Raw genomic sequence first — 22107 nt, forward strand, 5'->3', positions numbered from 1 at the left:
GTTTTGATTTAGTTCAAAACTTGTTCAGTACAATTGGTGTATAAGACGAGTCAATACACTGAGCAGACGACACATTCTATTCTTTCTTGTCTTTATTTTTTATGTTTCCTGGTGAAGTAATCCAAAAGTAACTCAAAGTACTCGGGTACATTACTTTTTTATTTTAGTCCTTGGAGTAAGTTGCTGATAAAATGTTTTGACAAGTAGCTTGTAATTGTAACGGATTACAGTTTTCAAGTAACCGTCCCAACCCTGAGCACGCGGACCTCAGCCCGCGATCATAACGTGATGCATGACATGAAAGTCACAATGATGTTGCGATGAAAAGCGTGAAAAGAAGCTGCATTGGAGAACTGCTTCTAAATTCTATATGACGCAGCTGACAGGACAGCTCCAGAGCGCCGCAGCGTCTCAAGAGCTATGGCTCCGCGATCGCGGATTAAATTCTCATTCCCTCGTGTAATTAACTTGAGTGAATGACTTGATATTGTCCCAATGTATAATTTTTTTCTCTTCAGCCACTCCAGGGCTCCGTATTTGCTGTAGCTTTCAAAATGCCGGTTCGGTGTCTCTTCCGCCTTGTAGGTAGCGATAACTCCGCCCCCACCTGATGACGTGTCAGGCTCCGCTCTGGCACAGCAATGATGTGGGGTCCGTTTAGAACCCGTTTAGCCCCTGATAGGCCGGGGCTTTGGCAGTGGAAAGACAAAGCACACTGGTGCTAGATCTGGCCCTGGCTCAGAGCTCGTACCTGGTTCTTTCCCCACACTAATGCTCTACACTGACACTGACAATCTCCTGCAGGGCAAGACCATCCCCATCAACCAGGCCAGGCCCAACCGCAACCTGACCTTCACTAAGAAAGAGCCCCTGGGGTAAATGTCAACCTCAGAGATGCTCCTCAGAAGCATATCATCTCTTTATATTGAATCTGGAATTGTATTTTTTCCGTTAGCGTGTGTGCCATAGTCATCCCTTGGAACTACCCCCTCATGATGCTGGCGTGGAAGAGCGCTGCCTGCTTGGCAGCAGGAAACACTCTGGTCCTGAAACCTGCACAGGTGACTTCCAATCACAACATGACTCACTCCAATCTTACCCAAGGAGGCTACATGCCTTCCGATTTTGCCAATATGTGTGGTCTTGTGTTGTAAAGTTCGAGTTCAACCAATCAACCAATCAATAAACTTTATTTATGTAGTACAAAGTGCTTAATATGATCTAAACAGAACACACGCCCACATGCAAATACACACACATAAATGAAGACCTGCCTGGTGATATGAACATGGCAAGGGGCACTAAGGTGAAGAAAAGGCCTCCTCTTGGGCGTCTTCACTGGGGGGGGGGGCAGCCAGGTGCCCGCAATGGAGAAGCCCACGGGACGGCACCACCAGCGTAGCAACCCCTAAGAGGAACCACTGGAGAAAAGAAATTTGGTTACAAACCTGATAAAAGTAGAAAATTGGATAAATAAGTCAATAATATACATATCTGCATATATACATGAATATAAAAAAACATCTACATATATGCCTGATAAAAACTTGAGCTTTGAACCTTTCTTTAAAAAACATCAACGTACTCTGCAACCCTGAAGTTCCCCGGCAGGCTGTTCCACAAACATGGGCCATAGGAGCTGAACCAGCACCCCTGTGGGTCTGGGTCCTGGTTTGAGGCACAATGAAAAGGCCGGTGTCTGAGAACCCCAAAGCTCATGAGGGTCGACACAGTAAAAGCAAGTCAGATAAATGGGAGGGTGCAAAACCGTTTAGATACACTCGTAAAAGAACCTTAAAATGGATCCTGAAGTGAACGGGGAGCCAATGCATCGATTTTAAAACCGGCATGATGTGGGCCCCCCCTCAGGTCCTCGTCAGCACTCGTGCTGCAGAGTTTTGTAAAAGTTGGAGAGTTGATAAAGCTGTGTCATCAGGAGACACCACCACATACAGCTGTGTGTCATCAGCATAGCTACGGAAGCTGATACCATGTCTCCTGATGACGCCCCCTAGTGGCAGCATGTATAGATTAAAAAGGGCCTAAGATCGACCCCTGAGGAACCCCAGAGCTGATTGTAAGTTTGGATACACGTTCCTCACCAACCCATGCAAAGAAGCGTCGATCTGTGAGATCAGAAATGAACCATTTAAAAACATGACCAGATTCCTCAGTCTATCTAGTAAAATGATCAACGTGTCAAAAGCAGCACTAAGAGCCAATCAAATCAAGACTGTGAGTTGTTGGGAGTCTTGATTGTACCTGATGTCATTTAAAACATTTAAAGGACGTCTCTGTGGTTCTTCCTAAAACCAGACTGATGCTTCTCTAAAATGTTATTTGTAAGCAAAAAAATTATTTAATTGATTAAAAATGTTAAGTTGGATCAGGACGATAGTTATTAAGAACCTTGGGGTCTAAACTGCTCTTCTTCAGAAGGGGCCTCACCACCGCCGTTTTAAAGGCGGTGAGGAAAACACCCGTCTGAAGAGAGCAGTTGACCATGTTGAAAAGCTGTTCCTCAAAGAACCCATACAATGACTTAAAAAGTGAGGTAGGAATTGGATCTAAAGGCAGGTTGTTGGTTTAACTTGGGAGAAAAGTCCACCAAGTGTTCTTACATCAACCAGAATAAAACAGTCCAGTGATTCCTGGTGAAGAACCAGTCCAGGTGAGTTCAAAGGTCCAGTTTGTAAAGATGAAAGACTGGATTTGATGTCATTTATTTTGCCTCTGAGGTGGTGGGCATAATCCTTCACAGTAAGATGCTGAAATTCCACTCTGAAGGAAACATTAGCTGGAAGAATATGGTCAAGTTTGAGTTTTGTAGTTTATTGATCATTGTTGCATATTTACAGGTCACTCCTCTAACGGCGCTGAAATTCGCTGAGCTTTCAGTGAAAGCTGGCATCCCGAAAGGAGTCATCAACATCCTGCCAGGCTCGGGTAACCATGACAAATACACAACCATTTGTGGTTTCTGGCAGCAGTACAAAGAGAAACTGCTTCCAGACTCGTGTTCCTCCACCTTGAGGTTGTTTAGTAGTTTCCCCATGAAAATAATGACTTCAAATATTACAATAGCTTTGTAAAGTTAGAAATCCTTTATGTTAACCAACAGGGAAAACTTTTCTAATTGGCAAGATCTTTTCATGTGTGCTCAGTACTCTTCCTGCGTCAGTACTTTATGGCCAGGAAGTGATGAGCGCAAGTTGCTTTGCTAGAAGACTTCAGGTCGCTGTCTCGTCTTCACATTTAACAACCATCACATCGACAGGTTTGAGGGCAGACGGCTTACAGTTGGGATTTTTTTCATCTGTATAGTCAGTCTTTTGTCGCAAAGATAGTTACCCATCGGTCTTTCTGATTTGGTTCATTTAAAGATGCAGAGGTGATTTTACCAAAACATTCATGAAACAAGTTTCCCAACCTCTTTCTGTGGGTGGATCAAGCTGCTGATTGTTGGTCTGACCTCCAGGTGGCATGGTGGGACAGCGGCTGTCCGACCACCCAGACATCCGGAAGCTGGGTTTCACCGGCTCCACGCCCATCGGCAAGCAGATCATGAAGAGGTGGAATCCCAGCTGACCTTCGACCTCTGGTTGTGGCAGTCTGCCCCCTCTTGTCTCACACTCTGACCCCCCCGCTTTACCATACAGCTGTGCCCTCAGTAACCTGAAGAAAGTCTCTCTGGAGCTGGGAGGGAAGTCACCGCTCATCATCTTTCACGACTGCGACATGGACAAGGCTGTCCGCATGGTTCGAGAGCCACGTCACAACATCTCGCACTCCCAGGAAGTCCCCGAGACGTGTTCTGATCCCTCTCTCCTTCCCTCCCTCTCTCCTTCCCTCCCTCTCTCCTTCCCTCCCTCTCTCCCGCAGGGAATGAGCTCGGTGTTCTTCAATAAAGGGGAGAACTGCATTGCTGCTGGGCGTCTTTTTGTGGAAGAGTCGATACATGACGAGTACATCAGCCGGGTGGTGGGTGACGCCACCACACAATGTCCTCAGACAGCGTCAACAGTTCTGCTGACGCTGCTGTCAAGCTCATTGTCGCAATACGAAATTCCAACATTAGTGACTTTGGTTGAAGACATAGTATAGCGTTTCATCAGTATAACACACAGACTACAAAATGCATGTCTTTGGGCTGTTTGAAGAAACTCGACACAGGGAAAATGTCTTTGCTTTATGCTTGACAAAATATGTGAAGTGTGCAAAGTACTGGTGTGTGTTGTGGTCACACAAATTGGAAGATTAACTTTTTGATAAGACTTCAAAAACAAAACAAGTACTGAAGAGACTTGAATTGAGAGAAGAATAAGCCATTCTTGTCCAAGGGCTCTTTCAGATGAGAAGGTATGCTGCTAACTTTAACGTGCCCCACCAAGGTGGAGGAGATCAAGAAAATGAAGATCGGGGACCCTCTGGACCGCTCCACTGACCACGGGCCGCAGAACCACAAAGCCCACCTGGACAAACTGCTGGAGTACTGCGAGACCGGGCTGAAGGAGGGCGCCACGCTGGTGTGTGGCGGCAGACGGGTGGAAAGACCGGGTACGCTTCAGCCACACTCCATAGTGTGGTCCTCAGGTCCAACCGGGAGACCGTCTCACTGCACCAGCACTAACGGGTTAACGTTGAATGGAAAATATCAGCAATGTCACTTTTTGATCCTTTTGTCGGCCGTTCCTACCGTGGTGAAGCAGAATTCAGGGTTTTGTTAGTTTTACCCTACTGATGTGTTGGAATAGTAATCCTGTTCCGATAGTACCCCAGAAACCAGAGCACCAACAAACACTTACCAAACTAAAACTATCCCTAACCTTGTTGACCTCTATTTATTCTACGCACTATTCTCAATGAGTCTGAGAAGGAGCCCCTGGGTCATGTTTCCCCTGCAGGTTTCTTCATGGAGCCCACCGTGTTCACCGACGTGGAGGACCACATGTTCCTTGCTAAAGAAGAGTCCTTCGGCCCCGTCATGGTGGTGTCAAAGTTCCCAGACGGGTGCGTCTTGGCGGGGCTGCGGTAATTCACACACGATTGGATTTTCTGACGAGACGTTTTGCTCCGTCTCACCCCAGCGATGTCGACGGCGTGCTGCGGAGAGCCAATGACACCGAATACGGCCTGGCTTCAGGCGTGTTCACCCGCGACATCAACAAGGCCATGTACGTGAGCGAGCGGCTGGAAGCAGGAACCGTGTTTGTCAACACCTACAACAAGACCGACGTCGCCTCACCGTTTGGAGGCTTCAAGCAGTCTGGCTTTGGCAAAGACCTCGGTGAGCAAAAACTCCCAAAAATCTTCTTCGACCGCTTTAGAATCTTCGGGTAAAGTGACGTTCAACTAGCCTGAGTGTGGCTAACTTAGCAGAAGCATCAAGGATTGAACTCGTAGCACTTCTGTTGGGTTAGGCTGGGAGGATTGAGGTTGTTGGAAGCCGATGAGGAACAGCACCTGATTTGCACGTCGATGGAATTGGAGAAGCACGATACCATGCTTCGAGTATGTTTAGCATTAGCTGCTTTAGCCAACACCCTGACTGAGAGGTGTTCAAATACAGTTGAAGAACATCAATTTTGACATTTTACGAGATTTTGTCAAGCGCAATTCTGTTCGCATTCTGTTTTAGAAAAAAAAAAAGATTAGCGTGGAGCTTGGCATGCAAAAACAGATAAAAATATACTTGATACCTCAAGAAAGAAAAGTACGGAGCCCCTCTGGTGACATTGGTGAAAAAAAAAATATTGCCTTAATAACGCGTGGCCGTCAAGTGAGCCGGCACTCAATTTTAACTGCGCCAAAATGGAATCCTTCATAGGTTTACACCCAATTTCACTTCAGTGCAATACTAGACATACTCCTTTGTTACTACAAGAAATATGAAAAAATATTACTGTCGAAATTTGGAGAAAAGTACTCTTAAACTTGGATGTGTTGATCGAAAATGATGGTCTCGTCTATTTTCAAATTGCAATAAAATGGAATCCTTAATAGGTTTATGCCCAATTCTACGTTAGGGCAATACTAGATATAGTCCTTTACCAGTACCAGTAAGATCAAAGAATATTACTGTAGAAATTTGGAGAAAAGTAATGTCAAACTTGGATCTGTTGGTCGAAAATAATGGTCTTGCCTTCATTAATTTGCTCCAAGTTTAAAAGTACTTTTCTCCAAATTTCTACAGTAATATTCTTTGATGCTGCTTGCAGTAGTAAAGGAGTATGTCTAGTACTGCCTGAAGTGGAATCAGGCATAAACCTATGAAGGATTCCATTTTATTGCAATTTGAAAATAGACGAGACCATCATTTTCGATCAACACATCCAAGTTTAAGAGTACTTTTCTCCAAATTTCTACAGTAATATTCTTTCATATTTCTTGTAGTAACAAAGGAGTATGCCTAGTATTGCACTGAAGTGAAATTGGGTGTAAACCTATGAAGGATTCCGTTTTATTGCATTTTGAAATCAGACCATCTGTCTTTCTGTCAGCATTGCGGCCGTACGCTGACCTGTGTTTTACCGTAAAGGCGTTAATAAAAGCGCAGTTAAAATTGAGTGCCGGCTCACTTGACGGCAGTTTAATAACGCGTGGCCACGACTTATTTATCTCGTTCCCACGCCTTAATAACGCGTGACCACGCGTTATTAGGCAATATTTTTTTTTTTTCACCAATGTCACCAGAGGGGCTCCGTAGAAAAGGAAGCAGAAACTCTATTATTAGTATGTAACAATTTGGTGTTGTTTCCAATCATTGCGCTCTCGTATGTCTTTTGGAATCACTTCCTGTTCTGGTCTGCAGGAGAAGACGCCCTCCTGGAATACCTCAAGACCAAAGCAGTGACTGTGGAGTATTGAGACCCCCCCCATTCAACACGGACCCCCCACGACAGACCAGAAGGAGTGTGTTTCTCTACAGGGTGTGTGTGACGGGAGGGCTCAGTCACTCTGTTGCACATTGGACAAGATGCCCATCTTGTCTTGGAAATACCAGTCAGTCATGGGCTGCAGATACATCTTTGTTTTAACAAAGTTTTTTCTAGCTGCGTCTTAAAGCTTGTAGTTCCATAAAACCCCACCAGAATGCTGGTTTTCCTCCCGGAAGCAGTTTCTGCCTCACATCATTCATCATCCCTTTCATACCTGCTCCTCCTCCGGAGCCTCTGGGTCGTTACGAGCTGGACGAGAAAGCCACTCCAGGGTTTGTCTTGGACCGGATTTGACCTGGAACACAAGACTGTCGTCGTTTTAGATTGCTCAACAGGAATACACAACTTTCAAGCTCCAGTTTACTTTGTAAAAGTCAGGATTTTAGCTTCAATTCAACGGTCGCTTTAGAAGCTTCACTCTTTTGATACATCTTTTTTAAAAACCCATTTTCTGCTCTTGTGAGCACAGCGAGAGAACGTAACTGTCTACACACGGTGTGAAGAAATATATTCTCTCTTCAATGATCTCTGAAGAAATGCCTCCAGGGGCCTCTTTCGTCCCAGATTGCTGTTTTTTTCATGGTAAAGACTCAGCTTTACCATTAAAATCAAGTCTGAATGCTAAATGAAGGGATTAGCTATATATTACCTTTGGACTCTTTATTTAAAAAAAAAAAGCAAAACACTACAATGATAAAGTGTGATTTTAGATTGTTGGTACACTAAAGAAACAATTGTGACCTAACAATAAAGCTGATTTAGTCATTAAGGGAAAATAAACATTTTATTAATATGAATAAAAGAAAAGCTTTGTGTGTGTTGTCCCATAGGTGTGAGTATTGAAGCCTTTTTAAGCATCTTGTCTCTTCTTGTGAACACGAGGCAACAAACGGCCTCACTGCACAAAGGTGGCATAACCTGATCCTCCAGGCTGCACCTTGACGTTTGTTTCTGCTGCACTACCAACGATCTGAACAAAACAACACTTCCTACCTGGAATGGATTCTATAGATGGTTGATCTATGTAACGTGGAGATGTCATGGAAAAGTCTTATTTTTCAGAAGCGCTGTTGTAAAACGGTATTTTATTCTGTACGATTAAAAGGATTTCTTTCATTTTGTTTTGGTTTATTCTGGAAAAACCAGTACTATGATGCAAGCTTAACATACCTGGGATATGTTGCCTGCAGTCACAAAGCGTGACATGATGAAGTGAGTTACCAACTTGCCATTTTAACGCAGATTATTGTCATTGGGGTCGGTGCACATTCACTTCAGAGAGGCAGAGCTTGCAGCCTCTGATCAGTCACACCAGGAGAAAGCCTGCAGAGCAGTTTATGGGTAAAAGGAGTAATTATTCTCTGGGAATATGAAGAATTGAAACACATCCAGCAGACTAAAAGGAACTGCTGCTGCAGCCTCGACCAGAAACCCCCTGCTTGTGTAACTTTGTTAGATTACACAATATTAATTGACTGGACAATATAAATAGACGGCAAGACATTGACCTGGTTTCACTTTATTACAGTAGAAAGGTTTCAGGCAGAGCTTCCTCACCGCTCTTTTACTTTATATTTTCTATATAGTTGAGACTTTCCTCTGAGTGCGTTTTGTGTTGGGATATGAATTCATCACTGTGACGACAGGAGGAGTTCTGGTTCCATAAATTCATGTTTCTGCAGGTGAGATCATTCACCTCATCACAGATCAACCCTCGCGGGGTGAAACAGACTTGGAACAAGTTGAGAACAAAAACATCCTTCAAAGCTTCAGTGACCAGGATTTATTTTATCATGTCAAAGAGATTGCTCTGAAACTGCACTCCAACCGGGATAATCAAACAATATGCAGGTCATTTTCAAAGAGATCTGATTGGTCAGGAGGTGGAGCTTCTATATGCACCTTGATCTTTTCCAGAACATGAGCTGCTCCACGGCGAGTTCGCGGTTCAGAGTAACTTACCAGTTATTTATCTTGACAAGAAGGGAAAAACCCAGGGTTAATCCCTGAAGTTACCTCCGTAAGAAAAGAAATCCAGTCGTAGTTTAGGGCCCTGAAGTACTGGCAAATGGAAGGAAATAAAAACCAGGCAATTTCTCCAAGGTTTCAGTGTTAATTTGAAACATTGTGGTTTAAGTGATGAGACAGGCTGTCCAGTCCAGTCTGTCCAGGGTGTCTCCTGCCCTTGTCCACGGGTTGCTGGGATCGGCCCCAGCGCCCTGTGACCCGGAACACGATCAGCGACATAGAAGATGGATGGACGGCACCCGGGGAATCCATAGCACGCTGCTTCAAACACATTTCAATGGTCAATGGATGTGCAGCTGTGATGTCATCGCCCCAACAGGCTGAGTAGTGTCTACATCCTGTGGAAAACATCTGTTATGAGGTGGCCAGGGCCTCATTTATAAAACATAATGTAGGATCCAGACTAACAGTGTACATACTCCAAAACTTGAAAATGACAAAAAAAAACGATTGGATTCATAAAAATGTGCAGTTCCTACCCTGCCCTGCCCTCACGACTCACATTCTTCATAATCATTTTGTATAAATCCTTTTGTTGCTCGATGAATTGTACAATCAACCATAACAGAGGAAATAAAAAAAGAAACGTCACGGGCAGGGAAACGGTCACAGGGGAAGTGAAGGTGAGTGTCGGAGGGGAAGGAGACCACCGCAGACTGGTAAGGTAGTTTGACGTTTATTAAATGTGAAATTTAAAGATTCCAACAGGGATTCCTGAAAAGACAGTAAAGTCTGTGTTGTGTCCTCAGTCACGAGGTGGTCCGGCTGTTTATATGCTGACTCAGCATGGGCCCAGTTACAACACATCAATGACACTGCAGCTTGGTGAGATCACCACTGTTGGATTTCAGCCTCAGTCTGTCGTCCAACCGTGGTTGCACCACTGACCGGTTTTAAGAAAAGTCATTCTTGTGCGGAGCAGCTGGACAGTCGAGAAGCGAGAGGGACGACCAGCGAACTCAACAACTGTCAAATAAGTTTGATAGCAAACACAGACTGCGGCGTCAAAGCGGGGACTGCCTGTACTGGTACACCTGTTTAAAAAAAAAAGGCGGTTCAAGCATCACTAATATAACATCACTACTTTTAAATGTAGCATCTTAAATGTCCACGACTGACGTCGGCTCTTTCACTGGAACTTTGCTTGCAGCGGGAAAAAAACAACAAACACTGATTTCACGCTGCACAAGTGATCATCTGGAGAAATGCAAGACGTAATGAGCTGGTTTAGAGGACATGATGCAGATATAGGTTGAAAAGAGGATTGAATGAGAGGAGGATTGCTGTACAGAAAGCCTGAAGACCCACTTTTTGACAAAAATACCTTGACACATGGTTCCATGATGCTGGAGGAGAACCTGGAGGAGTCCGTCTGTTTTCTAGAACAGGTGCAGGGTCATTCCCATAGGGACGAGGAGGACGTCTCTGCCTCTGGAGGAGCCTCAGAAGACCTTGTGTCCCTCCGTCAGTGTGGCTGCTCCATGACCTGGATGTCCACCTTCCTCTTCTGCCCCCGGGCTCCAGGCAGCTTCAGGCTCTGCTCCGTCACCTCAGTCTCCTCGTCCTCGTCCTCTGAAGTCTCCGCATCGTCCTCGGAGGAGCTTTCTGATCCGCTGAGCTGGAACAGAGCGACGTCCTGAGGACAGAAGGAAGAGGCGTCCACTCAGTCCCACCCATGTTTGCGTCCTCTCTCCATGCATTGACACCCAGTGGTGGACGCACCATTAGATTTCCACATGAGAGTCCGGCAACAAAACAAAAGTGGACTGAGGCCCCGCTTACACAACATTTCTGCGTTTTCACTTCAGAAAGGTTTTGCGTTTACATGCAACGTTTTGAAAACGATGTCTGTTCACACTGAAACAGCAGAAATGATCAAAATAATGGCGTTAGCATGTTGGGCCGCTACAGGGTGATGTTTGTTTGTTTGTGTAATGAAACCACACGCTGTGCAGTTATGTTATCAACTGTCAAGATTAATTATGGCAATTAATCAAAAATGTTTTGCTCGTGAACAATTTGGTTTACTTCCACATTTTGTTGAGTTTTTATTGACCTCTAACCTTAGTGATGCATGTAGCAAGGCCCCCCTGACTGCAGAGCAGCCGAGTGCTGCGGAACTATTAGGGATGGAATATTAGGCGCAAAGTTCCACTTTAAAAAGTCTCCTGGGGAAAGTGAAAGTCAAATGTAACGACTGCAGAAGTCATTGTGGGGAGCAAAACGGCAGGTTGCCATGTTGGCTGACCGGCAGCCACCAAACAGCCAAACCTGCTCCAAATACTTGAAACTTGAAGGCAAATTGTTTTTCTCCACACCCGCTGTCTACCGTATACGAGTGTGTGTGCGCACAAGTGTGTGTTCCATTTCTGTCTTTCGTGTGTTCTCATGCTCTATCCTTGTGTGTGTGTGTGTGTTACAATTTAGTTTTGCAACGTTCATGTAATAAGTTCACAACTTTGTTTCTAGAAATATTTAAATTCTCATATTAGTCTGGGTTGTTGTATTACTTCCTTGTCTTTGAATGTAAATATACGTTATGTGAGGTGAGTCGACATGAATTGCATTATCTTCCATACATAAATATCCATTACAAGCTTCAGTCTAAGTGGAAAAACTGTTATCAATTACAGAAAAGTGTGCAATAATTGAGCGGTTCTTCTCTGCCCCTAATCGATGGACAGCTGTAGGCTAAAGATCAACAACGACAATAAACAGACAGTGACGTTGGTGACTGTCAACTATAAAACTACCAAGTCCCAGGAGAATGTGGACTGGGAGTCCTGAACCGACAGAGAAACCTTGTCCTCACTATCTCTCTACTGAGCATGTGTGGAAGAAGGACTTACTACGGCCGCGGTGCTCATGCTCAGTCGTGTCATTTCAGAAAGTTTCTCGTGGGTCCAAGCAGCGTGGTCATGTAAATGTGCGCTCAGAAATAAATGTAGGTTTTCCATTTTTACTTGAAAGTGTGGTCTTTGATGTAAACTGGGCCTACGAACGTAACTTCAGCCAGCATCCAGAAAGTAGAGCATCTTCCTCTCACTGCCTCACCATCTCGATCACTTTCTCCGCCTCCTGCACGTCCTCGATGTCGAAGCGTCCGGCCGGAGCGTCCTCCATCTGCTGCCTCAGCTTCTCGTTGGCTTCGGCCATCTTGGGCAGGAAGCTGTGCAGACGCTGCAGGACTGGAGACACAGAGACAGAGGAAACGGTGACGTGTCCGGCTGGGAGGCTGTTCGCTCCTGGACGCCGTGACGGGGAGCTCACCGCTGCTCTGGGGGAGCCGCTGTGTCTGCAGGGCCCTGGCAGCCTTCGGCTTGAGGAGCAGCTTCTCACTGAGGCCTGCGCCACAAACCAAACATGTGATCAGACACCTCAATTATCCACCCTGCTTTGTTATCATCAGCTTTCGTGAAGCAGCTACGTTGATTTTTTAGCTTAAACGCAATTAAGAACTCCCTAGAAAGCAACTTCTGTTTCAAGTTGAGAATCACTCCACACAGTGAAACTCTGGCAGCTAGCTAGCCTCTCGCGATACGGACCTTCCTTCGCCGCTGCCGTACGGAAACACGCAGGATTTTGTTGTCGGAGCATAGGATTTTTTTTTTTTTTTCAAGTATTTTTCAATGGATCTAGATAATTTAATTCAAGGAAGCGTTTAAATCTTTGAGGTCGGTGACATTTCGGTGAAGAAGACGTTGAATCCTTACGGCGCCATCGTAGCTGCAGAAAAGACGCGCGTGTGTCTGGAACTATTTGAACGTTGATCTTTGTGAGTCTGTCGTGTTTGTTGGCGCATTTTTTTTAAATTTGTGCGTACACAAGTCACTCAAGTACAAGTACACTTGAAAGTGCAGCACTTCTCATGCATGAAGTCATTTTACTGGATTAGTCTGTTTTACAACTTGGAAACTCATCTACAATGAAAGAAGATTCTCTAAACATCAACTTGAGTCATCCAAGTCTTAGAAAATTTACATTTTTGCTGAATCATCGAAATCTAATAATAGAGAGTTTGATATATCCACGAGGCGGAAAAGCTGTGAAATAATTCAGTAGATGGATGTTTTCTTTTCTCACAAGGAGTTAAACTTGAACTTTTTTTAAACATGACATGATACATGAGTATGGAGACTATGATACGGTGTGGCGAGTGAAACAACTCAGTGTAGTTGCTGTAATTCACTCTCTCTCTCTCTCTCTTCACCCTCGCTCACCCCATCCCTCCGGCTCCAGGCTCCATCGGCCTTGCCATTTGATTTTACAAGAAATAAAAGGAATACAAACACACCTATATATTTTGCCAGATAAAACACCGTGTTTGTTACAGTATTCCCACACTGTAGAGAGAGAGAGAGGAGACTGTTCACGTTTGGTGAACCAGCACCAGACTATTAATACACTTTTTATTTCATACAACATAGTATGTTGAGTTGTGATGCTCTAACAGAATTTTATTGTATTTATGACAATTGAATCTTGAATCTAATTTAGAAAGTTCAATTACAAAAATTACCAATTCAATCTAGAGAAAACTGCCATCCCTGTAAGACACTTTAACCAGTAACAATGGCAATACAATAATTTAAACGAAATAAACGAGATAAACGCATGTAAGAGCATCTACAATTCCACAGAAGACGCCATACCTTTTAATTGACCTATTTTACATCATTGTAAAACTCAAGAACGTGTTATCTGGCTCACTCTGGTTTGAATGACTGATATACTGTAAGTGAACATCATCAGCATGCTGAGGGTGTGAAATGCCACTATAGAGGCTAATATCTGGCCCAGGGGCAATAAAGTGAGTGAGAACAGCATCGGACCCAGGACAGAACCCTGTGGGACACCACAAGACAGAGGGAGGGGCTGTAGGAGATGAACAGGGAAACACTAAACCTCCTGTGAGAGAAACTGGATGAGCAGCAGTCCAAAGCAGAATAACACGTTTATCATTTATTGACGATACAAAGCACATTTAGCTACATACATATCACACATATTGATCATTTGACTATAAACGGTGCAGATGTATTGAGAACATTCACATAATTTGCCCAGTCTTTGGATTAAAACTTTATTAATTAATGCATCAGGATTATTATGTTCAGGTATTGTAAAGTTCCCCAGCACTTCATGTAATTCTCATCTTCAAGACTTTTGTCAGCGATCTCTCAAACGACAAATACCTCTAAGACGAAACAGCCTATGAAGAATACAAATGATTGATTTAGTTTGAATTATGTTAAAATCCTTACGAAACAGGTTCTGGGTGGGAGGATAATCCCAATAACTTCTCAATAGTCTCTTGAAAGTCGGATTTTACTCTTCAAACTCTCCTGAATCAGAAAGAAACCTTTCTTACCTCCCCCGGTGCCACATGATAACAAATCCTGGGAGCTCGTTTGATGTCCTTTTACATCCATTTTTAAAAAATAAATAAAAACTCGACTTGTTTCTTCACAAACGTGCGCTGCAGAGGAGAGCAGCTTCCGGGTCAGAGAGACGGTCAAACCCGCGGCAGCGCCGCCTGCTGTCAAGGAGGACACAGTAAAACTGACGTTACCAGGTTTAAAAGTTACTCACAAAATACAACAACTTGATAAAGATGAAAAGTAATCCAACAAATGACAGAAAATTGTAAACCAAATGTTTAAAATATGATTTATAACGTATTGATGCCGAGTGTCCTCTGCGCAAGCGCAGTTCAAATCAAATAGCTGGCATTTTTGGGTGAACAAAGCGAGACCCCTCACTCTGACTATTTTTCTCGGAATGTAAATTCCATAACTTTATTCATTTATGTCTGTGGAGAAATATTGTTACGAGCACATCATTCGTTTAATTTATTACTACGTGCTTTTTATTTTAGATGTAGTCTAAAATCTGTCTGTCTGTCTGTCTATCTATCTATCTATCTATCTATCTATCTATCTATCTATCTATCTATCTATCTATCATATAAGACTGCAACAAAATGGGTTTTTGAAAAGATGGGAAAAATAGATCGTGTATGTGACACTAGTATGGCCATTTTTAAAAAAAAAAAAAAAAAAAGAAAAAATGTAAAATTGCTATTTGGCTGAATCCTGAAAAAGATAATGTTTGATATAAATTGATAAATTGTAAGCCTCTTGTCTTATGTTCTTCCAGTCTTACTGAACGTTATATGTTTTATTTTTTTTAATATCAAAAAGGTCCTGTTCTCGGGAGTCTCGTTTGTGTTAATAAAGCTGTTAAGAGACAGCATTATTATATTGAAAGATCAGTCATTCATCTCTCTACTATTTATATAGGTTTGGATATATAGTGGAGATTCAACTATGATGTGAAATCATATCATGGTTAATTGAAGCGCGTCAGCGTCGCGCTCTCGTTCCTCATACACGATCTTCGGCAGCTGTGTGTTTGGCTCGCTGTCAGGGAGCGACTCTCTCGTCTCCCCCGGAGGAAATATACCCGCAAAAAAGGTAAATGTAAAGATAAACGAGTGGAAACATGGCAGATGAGACGAAGGCAGACACTGCGTGTGTTTCCTGTGTTCGGAAGCGCTGCTCTGGGTTCGGTACGTCCGCCGTGTGAGGCTGTCTCGAGCCGCCGTGCGTCCTTCTGTTTTCATTTTCACGTTCGCTTCACAGCCTGTTTGTTTGCCAACGTATACAAACAAACAAACAAACAAACAGAAAACTGGTCGTTTGTTGTTAACGATGTATCGAGGGGCTGTGCTGGGAGAAAGACTTGAACGGTCTCGCTCCTCCTGAAGCAGAAGACGTGTCACCAACTGAGGCTGATGGTTCAAACGTGGAGGCCCGACTAATAAATAGACGTTTTGAGCATCTTTTTTTTTTTTTTTTTAGCAGAGAGGTTCTGCACCTTGTCACACGTGATGAAATGTCATGCAATTGGGTAAAGAAAAGCAACTATAACCACTGGAAAAACAGACAGAAACCCATTTAATGTGACACACAAGGCAGAGGTCCATTGGTCCAGACGCGCGGTTGGATTATTGTGACGGTGACTCAGCCAGTGGAGGTGCTGAGGACATGCTGCTGCACTGGGCTTTATCAGCTTCACTAGTTCTCAATTCTATACAGCTCCTTTATTTCCTGTCGTACATTATTGGACACAGGGATTAAACGAGAGGCAGTTGTTCTCTGAGAGCGCGAAGAATTAAAACACATCTACACACTAAAAGCAACACTGCTGCTGCAGCCTCAGCCAGAACGTTCCTGACTTTGTGAGGTTCTACAAGATTAATTCATCAGCGATCTAAACAGATAGCACTGTGATCACCTGTCCACCTGGTGTGCTGAGAACAAAACAACTACGATAAAAAAAAAAAACTGCTCGTGTTTTTATGGAAAAAGTTATGTTGGTCGAATTCATACTCGAGCTTATAAATTTCCATTAAACTTCGGGCAAGTAAAAAATTGTAAGCACCTGCCTAAAGTGCTCAAAATCCTTCATGTCAAGAAAATGAACAGATATACATTGTACTAATGTGTCTGTATAATATGTACGCTGTATTAAAGGTATACAGGAGGATTTTCAGGAATTTTAGGAAAGAACCGCCCTCTCCACCGTTTGAAAAAAATGCGCATGCGCAACGCTGTACCTGCTCCCGGGACAGAACGCCTACTAAAACGCGTGCGAGAGACGTGCACGAGCCCAGTTCTCCTCGTGCACGCTCTGTTTACAAGTCACAAGTCGGCATCGCTCACATAAGCTCACTTTACAAGAAGATTTGCACCAGAGGGGGTGAAACTGTGTAAAAATGTCCGAGAATAATGCGTCGGGTCGGCCACCGGCATGATGAGGACCGTGTGGAGTGAGCTGCGCGCAGGGACGAGCACGTACGACGGGCTTACGTCATATATCACCAGAATGATTGACAATTGGGAGGACCAGTTATTTTGATGATCCACCCGGAAGAAGAAAATCCTCTACTATACCTTTAATATGTAAAGAAATTAGTCCTGCAATTGATGATTACAACAACAATTAACTTGTTTTTCAAATAGATTTAAAAAAAAATCTTATCTGCAACAATTTTGACAATTTCAACATTTGAACGGACAATCAAAAAATGATGAGCAGGTCACGTTATACAGTCATATTAATAAACTTCGACAAGAGGTCAGACATTTCCAAACGGCAACGTATTTTTAGGGCGTCACTCGCTCTCAATCACACACTTGTCTTGCGGTGATGTCTTTATTGCATCGATGACGCTGATTGGATCAATTCCTCGTGCCTCTTGTGAATCGTGTCGCCCCAGCACAGCACAATTCTCTGAAAATGATGATTTATGGTATTGATACATGGTATGTTGTTATGAGTTTAAACACAATCTACTTAAAATAAGTGATTATTGTCAACTTTAGAATGACCAGGTCCCAGGAGAATCTGGACTGGGAGTCATGACATTGTAGGAAAAACAATGTTCTTATTGTCCGTCTACTGAGCGTGTGCAGAATGTGCACTATTTACTCCGGGCGTGGTGCTCATGCGCAGTAGCAGCTTTCCAGAAACGTTGCCAGTTGCTCTCCACTGAGACAGAATTGGTATGTTTTCAAAGAGTTGCATTGTTAGTGGCTCAGTGGACTAGTGTTATGTAAACCAACCCCCAAAACGCAATGGCAGCTTTGCGTTTTCACTTGAAGACATTGTTCTATGAATGGAGGCTTAGTTTGACTGCCTCCATCTTGGCAGTTCCAGGTTGTCATCCTCTCTGTCACTCTCGTTTTGATTCACTATTTAATGTTTGACTAAAACAAATAGGACTTTGTGCCATACATGTGAGGATGTCTGTATATTTGGTTCAGACTTGTGTCACCATGTTTGTGGACGTGTTGAGTTGTTCTCATTAAGAGCTTCATGTCCTCTAAAAGTGAGTCAGTTTTTGTTGCTCACCTCTCGAACCACCTGTGTTGTGTCCTCAGCCTGACGAGCGTCTCAACCTGACATGGACGCTGGACCCGAGCCAGAGTAAAGCAGCGGCTCTGTGGATTATCGTGCGGCCAGCGTCCGACTGGGTGACGGGAGATGAGCCAGAGCTGCGGCCTGCATCATGAGCATCCAGGGTCTGGGAGGAGCTATAGGGGAGTCCCTTGGCTCTAGCCTGACGGTGCGTATGAGTGGAGCGGGCAGCGGGTGGAGCGCGCTCGCACTCAAACCCGTTTCCTCCGGGCGCGTCGCCTCTGTGTTCCAGACCACGGTACCCACCGGCTACACCAAGCTGCAGGAGGAGCGGCTGGCCATGGTGGACCTGGGAGCCAAGCCCGAGGCTGGCTCGCTCCAGAACGGGTACAGGCAGGAGGCGCCTCACATGGAGGGCCGCAGGGTCCTGGACCGGGCCTCCCGGTCCTCTTTGACATTGTCGGACTGTGGACTCGGGAGCTTCTCTGAGACAGAGCCCATGCTGGCTGAAAGGAGGCTCTCTGGGGAGGAGGCGGATGGCGAGGATGAGGACGAGGAGGAAGGGCCGGGATCAGACAGGCACAACATGCCCAAAGAATCTCCGCTCGCCATGGCTCTGCAGATTTTGTTGCCTTTTCTTCTCGCTGGATTTGGAACCGTGTCTGCTGGAATGGTGCTGGACGTCGTGCAGGTACAACACTGCTGGGATTGAACCATCCAGCTCACTTCAAGGCTGGGATTAAATATATATATATATATATATATCACACACACGCAGTGGTGTAAAAAGAGTGTTTGCCCCCTTCCTGATTTCTTACTTCTTTGCATGTATTCCACCTGAATGTTTCAGACCATCAAAGAAGTTTAAACATTAGTCAAAGATGACACAAAGTAAACACAAAAGGCAATTTTTAAATGAAGGGTTTTATTAATGAGGAAGAAGAAACTCTACATGACCCTGTGTGAAGAAGTGATCGGCCCCCAGCTCCTGTGAAAACACAACTGTGGTTCATCACTCCTGAGTTCCATTTCTGGAGCCTTCCTCACAGCTGTTCTTCATACCACCATATATTTGTGTGTTTGCTTTGATTGTCATTATTAACATTATCGTGTGATTTAGGTTTTTATTCTACTATTATTAAAATGCTTCATTTCGGTGTAGAAATACCAAAAACATTCCCCAGCACATTATACTGTGACACACTGTTGTGACTTAATTTGACAGTGTCCCACACTCTCCTGGAGTTGTTGGAGGCAAAGTACAGTTTTTCTGTTTTTCTTTCAGTTTCTTTTTAGCTTCCTTTAGCATGGGATTCCGTTATTTTACACCCGTTTCATTTGAACGCAGAGAAAAGCTTTGTCCATTTCGTTCGAGTGTTTATGACACATTCACACAATTATCCTGGCAGGGTGTAGCGTCACCTCTCCACCTGTCCACACAAACAATCACTGTGTCATATTTGTCCTACAACATGTTTGGCTTCAGATGGGTAAAACACGTTGAGTTTCAAACTCCACAGCTCCATCAAGAAACTTCCTCATTCTCAGACTGAAACAAGAAACTAGACCTATTAATGTACTCCATACACTTATTACTTAACACTCTTCAATATTATTACCCTAATTAGGGTGTGAATGGCCTATAACATTAATAATAACAGCACTTCTTCTTGTTCTTGTTCTTCTTGTTCTGCTCCTTCTCCTCCTCCTCCTCCTCCTCCTCCTCCTCCTCCTCCTCCTCCTCCTCCTTCTTCGTCTGCATTTTTGACACCCTAAACACACTCAACACCCTGATCAAACCGCTTGGCCTTATTAACTGTACATAGTGACTTCAGTTTTAACATGTTGATCATGAAGACAATGGAAATCGTCTTGGGATTTATGGTTGATTATTAGCATTAAAATTACTGGAAGTAATAGATTACTGAAAGTAATAAATCACTGGAGGTAATTTATGAAAAGTTGAGATTATTAATGGCAGTAAACTGTCTTACAAACAGACTGTTACAAACCAGTGAATTGTCAACAATAAATACACAATAATTACCAGGAATCGATCAATTCAGCTAACAGGCATTTATTTACACAAATGCTTTAATTCATAAATAAGTTAGAAATTATTTCATAAATCAACACAATCAAGTAACAACGTCATCAAACACGGAGATCTAATCTACTAAACAGCAACACTGTACAAAGAAAGAGGGTGTGTGTGTGTGTGTGTGTGTGTGTGTGTGTGTGTGTGTGTGTGTGTGTGTGTGTGTGTGTCTCTGAGTGGGGGTGTAATGACCACGAGTGTCCACCAGGTGGCGGTGGACCTTGGAGGGTCAGTGTGAGTGGGTGTAATGACCTCGAACGTCCACCGAGTGATGAGTGAGTTGGAGCCTCACCCAAGATGGCGACTCTGGAGTTGTTTACAAGGAACCAAAATGGTGGCTCAGTTTCCCCCAGGTTACTGAGGCCGCCGCAGACGCTCTCCGAGGTCATGTGACGAACGACCAGCGCAGTTTGGAGTCAGAGTTCTAGCTGGATGTCGGCACATCCAGCTAGAACTCTGGTGGTCGTGAGGAGGAGGTTTAGCGGCAGCAGTTAGCGGTTCGGATGCTAAATGTGGCTATGTGTGTGTTTATTAGAGATGAGCGAGTACACCACTATTTGTATCTGTATCTGTTCAAGCATCTAAATGATCTGTATCCATATCCGTGCTCAGAGTGGGCGGGGCCTAAACCGGAAGAGGGCGTGGCTCAATTAAAACTGGGTGGGGCTTAATTCAGTACATTATTTTAAGTCTGAAATTGATATCGATTCATTAGAAGTTGCTTTATTTATGTTTATTTGAAAACAGCCTCAGAATTGAGATTGAATGCTATATATATACTATATACAGTATATAAAGCTTAATTTGTAACATTTATAATATATTTATTTTTATGAACAGCCATATACAATAAACATTAATATAGGCTACTGTTGTGTGTTCAGCTATATGGGTGTATGTGTGTAAGTGGTCTGTAAGACTTTATTTTAATGATCCATGTGAACCTGGTGATTCATGTAAACATCCAGTGGAGACAAACAGGGAAATAATATGTCAGCCTTGTTCACTGTATTCTTCTCAAAAGCACCACGTCCAGTATGAGCAGTTTTCAACTGACTTTACATCACCAGCCAGACTGAGAGCAAGCAGACCAAAAAAATATAATAAAATAACGTGACCAGAGTGGAGGCAGTGACCGACGCGACACGAGCCGTTTTCAGCTCTGTCTTGTCAAATTCACCGCGTGCGTTATGAAACAAGTTCACCAAGTAACTTTAAATATCATACAAACCGAAATAGAGGCGAGCTGTATGGGGTTATATTTGTGCCAAAATTCTGAGCGAGCGATGGGAAAATTTGAGCGCAAAAAAATTAATTGTGCAAGCACACTAACAGCATTTTGAGGAAATATTTAAATTGCGCAAAGACAAACTTGAGATTGCGCGCTCAAAAATAATTTCTGCGCTCAGATTCTTCCTCTGCGTGCTCAATCTCTCTCTCTCTCTCGCGCTCAACCTCTCTCTCTCTCGCTCGCTCAAATCTCTCCACCTCCGCTCAAGTCCAGCTGAGCGAGCGCACAGCAGGACTTGAGCGGAGGTGGAGAGATTTGAGCGAGCGAGAGAGAGAGAGGTTGAGTGCGAGAGAGAGAGAGGTTGAGCGCGAGAGAGAGAGGTTGAGCGCGAGAGAGAGAGGTTGAGCGAGCGAGAGAGAGAGAGGTTGAGCGAGCGAGAGAGAGAGAGGTTGAGCGCGAGAGAGAGAGAGGTTGAGCGAGCGAGAGAGAGAGAGGTTGAGCGCGAGAGAGAGAGAGGTTGAGCGAGAGAGAGAGAGAGAGGTTGAGCGCGAGAGAGAGAGAGATTGAGCGAGAGAGAGAGAGAGAGAGATTGAGCGAGAGAGAGAGGTTGAGCGCGAGAGAGAGAGAGGTTGAGCGAGAGAGAGAGAGAGGTTGAGCGCGAGAGAGAGAGAGAGAGAGAGAGAGAGAGAGAGAGAGAGAGAGAGAGAGAGAGAGAGAGAGAGAGAGAGAGAGAGAGAGAGAGAGAGAGAGAGAGAGAGAGAGAGAGAGAGAGAGAGAGAGAGAGAGAGAGAGAGAGAGAGAGAGAGAGAGAGAGAGAGAGAGAGAGAGAGAGAGAGAGAGAGAAGAGAGAGAGAGAGAGAGAGAGAGAGAGAGAGAGAGAGAGAGGT

At 44.1% G+C, this 22107-nt stretch overlaps 3 protein-coding genes across 4 annotated transcripts in view; 2 read left to right on the plus strand and 1 right to left on the minus strand.

Annotated features, from left to right (window-relative positions):
* The window catches only part of aldh1l2 (aldehyde dehydrogenase 1 family, member L2), a 54251-nt gene extending 46197 nt beyond the window's left edge, over nt 1-8054 (plus strand). The window contains exons 14-23 of the mRNA XM_080518659.1: nt 805-875; nt 956-1061; nt 2859-2946; nt 3479-3572; nt 3660-3759; nt 3883-3981; nt 4392-4557; nt 4905-5010; nt 5088-5287; nt 6812-8054. Of these exons, the coding sequence (XP_080374785.1) occupies nt 805-875; nt 956-1061; nt 2859-2946; nt 3479-3572; nt 3660-3759; nt 3883-3981; nt 4392-4557; nt 4905-5010; nt 5088-5287; nt 6812-6867 (1086 nt within the window). The 3' untranslated portion in view covers nt 6868-8054. The remainder of the gene's footprint in view (nt 1-804; nt 876-955; nt 1062-2858; nt 2947-3478; nt 3573-3659; nt 3760-3882; nt 3982-4391; nt 4558-4904; nt 5011-5087; nt 5288-6811) is intronic.
* A 1524-nt stretch (nt 8055-9578) lies between these two features.
* Nucleotides 9579-14434, minus strand: nopchap1 (NOP protein chaperone 1). Its single transcript, XM_080518025.1, has 4 exons — nt 14338-14434; nt 12237-12311; nt 12021-12154; nt 9579-10602 (listed from the first exon to the last, which is right to left on the minus strand). The coding sequence occupies exons 1-4, from the start codon at nt 14396-14398 to the stop codon at nt 10432-10434; spliced, it is 441 nt and encodes a 146-aa protein (XP_080374151.1). The 5' UTR covers nt 14399-14434; the 3' UTR covers nt 9579-10431.
* A 950-nt stretch (nt 14435-15384) lies between these two features.
* slc41a2b (solute carrier family 41 member 2b) overlaps nt 15385-22107 on the plus strand; it is an 86828-nt gene continuing 80105 nt past the window's right edge. The window contains exons 1-2 of one of the 2 annotated variants that reach the window (XM_080518239.1): nt 15385-15442; nt 17915-18582. In XM_080518239.1, coding sequence (XP_080374365.1) covers nt 18043-18582 — 540 coding nt within the window. In that variant the 5' untranslated portion in view covers nt 15385-15442; nt 17915-18042. Of the gene's footprint in view, nt 15443-15478; nt 15538-17914; nt 18583-22107 lie in introns of those variants that run through there. The other variant, XM_080518240.1, reaches the window with a different exon arrangement.

This window comes from Blennius ocellaris (assembly GCF_963422515.1).
Source record: "Blennius ocellaris genome assembly, chromosome: 22".
NCBI classification, from domain to species: domain Eukaryota; kingdom Metazoa; phylum Chordata; class Actinopteri; order Blenniiformes; family Blenniidae; genus Blennius; species Blennius ocellaris.

Bases quoted from the DNA above. Each gene is read 5' to 3' on its own strand.
- nopchap1 (XM_080518025.1), bottom strand. From the start codon at position 14,398: ATGGATGTAAAAGGACATCAAACGAGCTCCCAGGATTTGTTATCATGT. The intron at 12,312-14,337 runs GTAAGAAAGGTT...TTTGTGGCGCAG, and splicing joins ATCATGTGGCACCGGGGGAG to GCCTCAGTGAGAAGCTGCTC. The intron at 12,155-12,236 runs GTGAGCTCCCCG...CTGTGTCTCCAG, and splicing joins GCGGCTCCCCCAGAGCAGCG to TCCTGCAGCGTCTGCACAGC.